The 9304-nt window shown below is 33.0% G+C and overlaps 1 protein-coding gene across 2 annotated transcripts; it reads left to right on the forward strand.

Moving 5' to 3' along the window:
• Positions 1 to 6311: 6311 nt before the first annotated feature.
• Positions 6312 to 9059, forward strand: LOC107818076 (protein RTE1-HOMOLOG). 2 transcript variants are annotated; one of them, XM_075249506.1, is made up of 3 exons: positions 6312 to 6452; positions 7738 to 8023; positions 8250 to 9059. In XM_075249506.1, the coding sequence occupies exons 2-3, from the start codon at positions 7754 to 7756 to the stop codon at positions 8673 to 8675; spliced, it is 696 nt and encodes a 231-aa protein (XP_075105607.1). In that variant the 5' UTR covers positions 6312 to 6452; positions 7738 to 7753; the 3' UTR covers positions 8676 to 9059. The 2 variants fall into 2 exon arrangements, with proteins under 2 accessions (XP_075105607.1, XP_075105608.1); XM_075249507.1 differs by having other exon boundaries at positions 6319 to 6452; positions 7325 to 8023.
• Positions 9060 to 9304: the final 245 nt, after the last annotated feature.

Below are 9304 nucleotides of genomic sequence, written 5' to 3' on the forward strand. Positions count from 1 at the left end.
AATAGTTCTTCCTTCAGTTGTTTCTCTTGCTTGCTTTATTGTACAAAAAAAGTTATAGGAGTAACGTTTGATTGAAAGGTAAAAAATCATTCAATTTTACTTGAGGACTTGGGTACAACATTGAATGTATATTGTAAGCACGTGATTTTTGCCCTATATGAGAATTACTCCCAAAAAATTCAAAAATAAAATGATTTTTCTTGGTGTGCAATTTTGTGGTATTTTTGTGTAATTATTTGTATGTTTATCTGTGCATGTTTATTTGTTAAATTATTAAAAATACAAAAATATATCGCATTTTGCATGTAGGATTTAATTACACAATTGTTAGTAATTAAGTTTGTTTTACAAAAATTAAAAATTACAAAAATAAGCATCTTTTGCATTTTTAGCATTTAATGTCCAAATATACAATTTTATGCTTAATTATTACTTAATTGTGCGTTAATTGTTATTGGGAGTTAATTTGCGCTTTTATAACTTAATTTAATTCTTAATAGTAAGTTAAGTATTTTTATAATTTAGTTTTAGAAAAATAAAAGAAGAAAAGAGAGCAAAAAATTAAGAAAGTCGGAATTGGGCCTCTTCTTCAAATTCAAGCCACAAGCCCAAAAAATACTCAATCTTCCAAAAACGACCCAGTCCATTTCGAACTGGGTCGACCCAGTCCATAACCCAACATCCTTTTATCTTACATTTTACAAAACAAAACAAAAAAACCCTAAAAACTAATCCCATCCGCCCCCCTCCTCTCTCTCTCGTCTTCTCCCCAAACGACCCCCAACCTCAAGCAGCCATGGCTGCCCCCCCACACAGCCGGCCAGCTTCCAAGCAAACCCCACCCCACGTTCGAACCAAACAGCTTCCCCCTTCGCTGCGTTCCCTCCTCCACGACGCTACAACAGCCTCGTCGACCACTCGCTTCCATGGCCAAGCTGGTTCTGCGTCTGCCATTGCTGCATCGCCACTGCTTCGTCAACCAGCTTCACGTCGCCATGGACGCCGTTGTTTCTTCTTCATCGAAGCCAACTCTATCGCGCTACTGCTGCTCCGTTCCAGCTGCTTCTTCCACGTTCGACGCATCCAAGCCAACTCCTCCGAGCTACTGCTTCCCTTCCTCCTTCCAGCTGCGTCGACCAGCTGCTACTGATTCATGCTGCTTCTTCTTCCTCACTCGACGGACTGCTGCTGCTGCAGTTGCTTTTGCTTCACGTTGCTTCATCTTCTTCGTCTCGTCAAAGTTCGAAGGTCTTTCGTGAGTCGAGGCCCGGACAGATTTGTTTACAATCGAGTTCGTCGTTGATTCATCTCCGGTTAGTTGGTTTTGAGTTTATTTCGTTTTTATATTTTTCGAAGTAAAAATCGATAAATGTTCGATCCTTGTTTTGTTCATATCTATCGTTTGAATTAATTTTTAGTTTGTTCATGTGTTTTGATTGAATTAATTTTCAGATTTCAAATGGAAAGTTAATTAGTGGGTTTTCATGTTTATTTCATGTTTGTTTTATTGTTTAGGTAAGAATTTGTTAGTTTAATGTTTGTTAGATTCAAATTGAAATTTAATTGATTATTTCTTCAATTTGTTTCATGTTGTTATGTATTTTCCAGAAATTATTAATGTTGTTTGAGTCATTTAATCCGTCATGTTTGTTGTGTTAAAATAGACTCATTCATGTTCATACTTTGTTTGATTGTTCTTGAATCCGAAATTTGTATAGTTTGATTTTCTTGTTTATTGTTTATCATTTATGATTATTTCTTGAATTTGTCTCATAATCTTGTTTAAGTTTAATATAGGAATTGTTGGTTGTAATGTTGTTAGAGTTAATTTGAAGTTCAATATAAATGAATTTAGAAATCTAAATATACTTGTTTGTTGTTGCTATTGTTGAATCTGAAAATAGGTTTGTTTGTTGCTAAAAATATTGTTCAATCAAATTTTAGTTGTTCTTTGTTGTTCAATTTGTGTTCATGTGATTTGTTGTTGAAATGTTGAAGAAATCATGTTCATGTGATTTGTTGTGTGAATTTGTGTAGAAATTGGTCATATTGGCTATATTTTGGTTGAGTGTGATTAATTGATTTGTTATAGCTGATTGGGGGTAGTTTGGTAATTTGCAGTACGTTCAGGGATAGTTTGGTAATTTCAGTAAGGTCGGAGGGGTAGTTTAGGAATTGTACATTTTGTAATTTTTTATGTTAAGCATGGAGGACAAAAAATAATGGGGTGGGTTTTGATATTATTGTTTAATTGAATGGGGGACAAGACAAAATGTCGTGGAGGGGAATATGATAATTATTTATGTTAGGCATGGGGGACAAAATATGATGGGTTGGTTTGATATGTTAGTTTAATATAGTGGGGGATGAGTGGGAAGATAATGGGTTTGGTAGGAGAATATGGGTTGATTTGAATTGATTAAAGGATTTTGGGATGGATATATATAGAGGTCTTGAATCAGAATAAGAGGGGGGGAACGAATCTGAAATAAGAGAATAAAAAGAGACAGAACAGAAAAACACAAAGGCAGAGAAAAAAAAAGCTGAATATTTAAGAGAGAGAAAAATTCTGAAAAATATTCAAACTTTCAAATAAAAAAAAAACAAAAAATCTTCTGCTTTCTTTCATTGTTTGAAATCAGCATTAATTGTTGTTGTTTCATAAAAGTTGGAAGCATTTGTTTTGGGATTACTACTCCACCGGTCTGTTACTGGGTTGTTACTGTTGCTGGGCTGTTGTTGCTGTGTTGTACTGTTATTACTGCTGCTGATTCTCATCTTCATTTTCTTTTGCTTCCAATATCAGGTACACATCTGACACGCTGGTTATTGTAATCCGAAATATGAAGCATGAATACGAAAAATGAAGAGTTGAAATTCTAAATTTGCTTTAATTATATTCTGAATTTTATTTGTATGTACAAATTATTTAGCTTGCAAAAAATCAGAATCATGTAGCTATTTAATATATACAGTGGAACATCCGACGATAGCTTAACGGATGAACTATCTATATATTGCCTAATAAATAAATAAATGGTGTAGTAACTCCGCCTAGTCAAAAAAAAAATCAAACGAATAGGCCATTTAGGAACTTGGTAGGAATATTGTTTAGTTAAATAATATTGGTTAATTTTAGCATGTAAATGGTCTAGGGTTAAAATTAGATTGCTAAGTTTTTTTTTTTTTTAATTTGACAAACTGAGAACATACCTAGTATAATGTAACTAGGTAGTAGCATGTAAATAAATTAAGACATTTTCTCTTTTATTTTGTAGAAACAAATTTAATAAGAGAAAAATATAGGCATTTTAGGACTGTCCTTACAAAATTAAAATGAGATGAGCCTCGCCCAGTAAAATGCACCAATTGCGGGGCCCTTAATAAATGTTTAATTGAATATTTAGAATTCGGGATGGACTGTTTAGTGAATTCCACGGTCTTACCCAGAAATAATAATACGCTAATTGCTTCAGGCGCGCATTTTAATAAGCTTACCTTCTTAAACTCGGGTGTGCATTTCATGCGACCCAAATCCAAATCCCAAAACATTGAATAAAAATGTGTTTCGGATTGCGGGTGCATTTCATGTGATGTAATCCAAAGACATGTTTTAAACAATGTTCACATTCTTGTAAAAATAATTAAAAAATAATAAAAGCGGTAAAAAGATAAAATTTGCACATAAGTTCATATTTGTATTAAAATCAGATAAATAAGCCGAATATGACAGTTGAGCGACCGTGCTAGAACCACGGAACTCGGGAATGCCTAACACCTTCTCCCGGGTTAACAGAATTCCTTATCCGGATTTCTGGTTCGCAGACTGTAATACAGAGTCATTCTTTTCCTCGATTCGGGATTAAAATTGGTGACTTGGGACACCCTAAATCTCCCAAGTGGCGACTCTGAAATAAATAAATAAATCCCGTTTCGATTGTCCTTTAATTGGAAAAAACTCCTACGCCCCTCGCGGGGGCGGAAAAAGGAGGTGTGACATATATTTCATGTTACTTATTAAAAAATTTATGTAAGATAGTTTACCAACAATTAATTTTTTTTTATCTTTACTCATGTTACGGTACTGCTAAAGCTGTAACCTTATTCTATTGATAACTTAATAATCTATAGGAATCCGAACTCGATTATTATTAACAAGTTTTATATTATTTTTTTTGCTCAATTATTATCTTATTTTACCTATAATATTTTTCTAAAGTACTTTTACTCGCGACCAATTACATATATATGTTCTTTTTCTATTCCTATTTTTGTGTACAAAATATATATTGATCAACTTATTCTACCATTTAAAATAAGGTCACATTTAAAAACGATTATCATTTGATTATTTCTTAATATTTAGACAATAAAAATGGACAAAACTTGTAAGTATATTTCAAATTCTACGTCCTTATTGTTAAAAGAAAATAGAAATGTCACAATTGTTTTTTAAAGTCTAAATTCATACCATCTTAATATGAATTATCATTAATGTTTTCATTTTAAAAAAATCAAAACTATGACTTAAATGCACTATTTCTTACGTGCCTTTTTAAATATTAGGCATAAAATTGATGGATCAATTATTTACTTTAATTTTATTTAAACCACATGCTATTTACTTTTTTTCACATAATATATATCCATGAAAGTAACATGTAAGAATTATAATTATGTGACATATATAATTCAAATAAGGAAAATATTTAAGTTAGGTAAAGTTTTAATTGACTTTAAAGTCCTAAATTTTAGGGTTTCCTACCTAGTTCAATGGAAAATAATTTAATAACAAAAATTTTAGTCAATTTCAAAGAACTAAATATTAGGAGAATAATTAAATGACTATTTTGTCTAGTGTGAATTTCAATTTTAAAGGGTAAAAAAGGCAAACGACATTTCGCTAAGGGCGAACTGCTTTCAATGTTCCATTTGGGCAATATGAATGGAATGTTATGCCATTTGGTTTAAAAAATGCCCCTTCTGAATTTAAAAAAATTATGAATGATATTTTTAACCCTTATTTAGATTTTGTCATCGTTTATATTGACGACATATTAGTATTTTCTAAAACTTTGGAAATGCATATTAAGCATCTTGATATTTTCAAGCAGCTAGATCTGGATGGCCGTGCGGACTACCGCCCGCCTACCCTGATCCTGGTGTAAATGGTATCAGAACCTATATAAGGCAATATATATTACATAAGGCAATATATAATTATATATATACATAATACACCCTTATATATACATGCTATATATACTATATATATATATATATATATATATATATATATATATATATATATATATATATATATATATATATATATATATGTATTTATATAGCTATATATAAGCAATTTATACTAGTATATACATATATAGTTTACAAGAAAGTGCCTTACATAAAATAAAAAAAAATAGCCTATATATATATATGTGTGTGTGTGTGTGTATGTATATATATATACATACACATATATATAAGGCACTATATATATCTCTAATACATATAAACTATATATATATCTAATACATATAAACTATAATATACATACATACATAAGACAATATATAATTATATATACACATAATACACCCTTATATATACATACTATACATACTATATATACTATATATACTATATATATTTATATAGCTATATATAAGCAATTTATACTAGTATATACATATATAGTTTACAAGAAAGTGCCTTACATAAAAAAATTTAAAAAAATAGCCTATATATATATGTGTGTGTGTGTGTGTATATATATATATATATATATATATATATACATACACATATATATAAGGCACTATATATATCTCTAATACATATAAACTATATATATATATATATATATCTAATACATATAAACTATATATATATATATATATATATAAGACAATATATATTACATAAGGCAATATATAATTATATATACACATAATACACCCTTATATATACATACTATATATACTATATATATTTATATAGCTATATATAAGCAATTTATACTAGTATATATATATATATATATAGTTTACACATAATACCAGTATATACATATATAGTTTACAAGAAAGTGCCTTAGATAAAAATTTTTTTAAAAAAAAATAGCCCGAAACAGAAAAAGCCCGTTAGGCCCGATCCATTTAGCCCGGGACCATGTGGGTTTAGGAACGTCGTGGGTCGGTTTCACACATTGGGACCTTTTGGCCCGGGACCGCCTCAGCCAGCCCGCCTTAAGCCTAGGCTCGTTTAGCCCGGACCAGGACCACAATACAGCATTAAAGTAACGAGGAAGCCATTTTGCCTTAGTTTAATTAACCCAAGAAACACAAATATAAAATTAAGTCCCGATTTGTGAAAATTGGCAAACTCCGGTATATCCGACAGAAGCTCCATCATATCTTCGAGCGCCATTCCTCTTCGTGCCAAAGGTATGCTTTCTATTTTGAATATAAACACCTATTTATCCAGTCTGATAGTGGCCTACTTGTACGAGAATTGCTACAATAATGCAGTTTTAGATCGGAGAAAGAAATTAGGGCTTTCACTTCTCAATCTTCAACAATTTCCGCTAAACCTATTACAGGTGGAAACTTTAAAACTAAATTGTGATCCCAGCAATTTCCGGTAGCTAAAAATTGAATATTGCTTGTGGTGGAGCAGTTTTATGTACTTGATGGAATATGGTTCAGACGCTAAGTCAGTTAAGATGGTTTTGGTATTTTATCTGTTTCAAAAGAATTAATTTCCTAGTTTCTCTTGCTATATATGAGAGTAATTGTCGGTTTAGGTGAATGTGCCTATTATAGGTAGGCGGATCTAGGATTTAGAATCAGTGAATTTGAAGTGGTTGCTGTTTATTTTGTATATGTTTTCTTTAAGCATATAGATGTAATCTGTGCCAAAACAGTCGCACCCGCTGCAGAAGGCTTGTTAAAGCGCAATGGCAGAACGAGGAATTTTCAAAGAGATCCAAATATGTGACAATTGGGATTTAAATCTATATTTCTCTTATTTTTAGGGTTTCTCTATTAAAAATTCTAGATATGTATAGAAACTTTGTTTTTACCATATTTATACAATATAACTTTCGAGAGAAGGGGATTCAATTGAATCCCCCTTAATTACATGTGGCTCCACCATTGACTCAGGGCCAAGTTTAGAAAGCTAGATCAGGCTCTGCTTCTACACTTGATTTGTTATTGTCAAACCACTGAACCCTCTTTCATACATTTCTACAATTTATTAGTGCCTGCAGCAAGTTTCTACTCTTTGTAGTGACATTTGCACTTTCTTTTACCAGTGACAGCTATTCCAGCACTATGTGTATATCATTGCTAATTCAAAAGAGGGTTCAATGTACTAGCTGAAGGAAACTCGTTTCATGTTTCAAGTTAGTTCTAGTGACGCTTTGCAGGATGTTTGACTTATTTGAGATAATTAGCTTGAACACTTTCTTGAAGATAGGCAACTCTTTGAGCACATTACATCTTTTGTTGCTGGACATGTGGGGAAATGTATTTATCATGCTGATGAAATGTTAAAGCTGTGTGTATTCTGGCACGGTGCAGTGTTGGTTTCTTGTGTTCCATAAGAGCTTGATTTTGCTGCGAGACATGTTTTTGGAGTGTAGACCATAAGTTGTAACTAGACATACGTGAATGCATTGGCATATGAATTGTAATATTTTTTGAGTGCTCTGTTCTTGTGATCCAGTGTTTAACCTCTGGTAATGGCACCTGAGGTAGATCCAGATCATGTTCTGATGATTGAAGATAATTTTGCGGATACCATGCTAATTGATCCAAAAAGAGATCGCTTTCCATGCTGCATCGTATGGTCACCACTTCCTGTCCTGTCATGGTTTATCCCCTTTATTGGGCATATAGGGATTTGTAGGGAGGATGGCATAATCTTGGACTTTGCAGGGCCAAACTTCGTTTCTGTAGACAATTTCACATTTGGGGCACCAACTCGCTATTTCCAAGTAAGCAGAGAACAGGTATGTTTGCTTGCTCTAATGTGCTCTGTCCTTCATGGATCTCCTTAATCTTATCAAGCTGTCACTGGGTTGTTGTGCCCTTGTTCTAGGTGCTACCTGCAGCTTTTCCATCCAAGCAGATCTATTAACTTTATGATGTGATTGAGTAGGATTCATTGATTTTGCTTTTTGGCGGGTTGGTTGCGACATATATTCACTTTCTTTTCGTCCCTTTTATGGCCTACAGTGCTGCTGCATATCTCCTTATTCAGCTGAACATACAAGTGAGTATGTCCAGAACGATGATGAATCTGCAAGCCATGTGGACACGTGGGATGCTGCCTTGAGGAAGAGCATTCAAGAATTCCAACACCTGTCTTACAGCATTTTCACTTGCAACTGCCACTCTTTTGTAGCTAATGGCTTAAACAGGCTGGGGTTTCAGGCTGGTGGATGGAATGTAGTCAACCTGGCCATTTTCATTTTCCTCAAGGGACGTTGGGTAAATAAAACATCTATAGTTAAAACCTATTTACCGCCTCTTGTTGTGCTTGGTTTAGGACTCATCTTTGGAGGAGGGACTTTCCTTGCTTACCTGGTAATTTTCATGTTTGTTCTTATTGGTTGGTTTCTCCTCGGCACATACTGTTTCAAGATGTTGATCCATGTGTAGTCAGTCACTTGGAATTATTTGATTCCTACAACCCGTATCGAATCTGTATGTTAGCCGACACTTGTAATTTTGGATATGATACAAGTAACTTCGTCAGTTGATATACTCTAATATCTTAGAGCTGGTAACTTCAAGTTCTGTATATGTCGAGATACTCAGTTGGGAAAGCTGGCTTCTGTTTCACCTGCAAGATTTTTGTAAGTGTAGCTGTTTCTTGTTCCACAGAGACGTGATGTAGGAGAGGCTTGAACTTATGGGATGTCCCAGCAGGGTCAAGAGGCTTGAATATTTGTCCAGGGAAATGAAAACGAAATGTCAAACTTGTATTTATTGGGGGATTTTAATCTAGAATTCTATTTTTTACTTATTCGTTATCATATTATCATATTGTTATAGTGGCATCAGAGTGAGCTTCCGAGAAGCATTCTCTATGAATTCACATGGAAATAGCTTGATAAGATATGAAGAGATTGTTTGAGCAATATTACTGCTTATGGTTCATCCAAATACTTGAACAGTCTTCATTTGGTATTTTGCGAAGAAACAAATCAAGCTAACACCTTTAGTTTCAAGGTGAAGAATGTGAGTGGAGTTAAAAAAAGAAAAAGAAAAAAGGGCTAAAGTTAAAA

The sequence above is a fragment of the Nicotiana tabacum genome, chromosome 3 (genome assembly GCF_000715075.1).
Source record: "Nicotiana tabacum cultivar K326 chromosome 3, ASM71507v2, whole genome shotgun sequence".
In the NCBI taxonomy this organism is placed as follows: domain Eukaryota; kingdom Viridiplantae; phylum Streptophyta; class Magnoliopsida; order Solanales; family Solanaceae; genus Nicotiana; species Nicotiana tabacum.

Bases quoted from the DNA above. Each gene is read 5' to 3' on its own strand.
- LOC107818076 (XM_075249506.1), top strand. From the start codon at position 7,754: ATGGCACCTGAGGTAGATCCAGATCATGTTCTGATGATTGAAGATAAT. The intron at 8,024-8,249 runs GTATGTTTGCTT...TATGGCCTACAG, and splicing joins TCCAAGTAAGCAGAGAACAG to TGCTGCTGCATATCTCCTTA.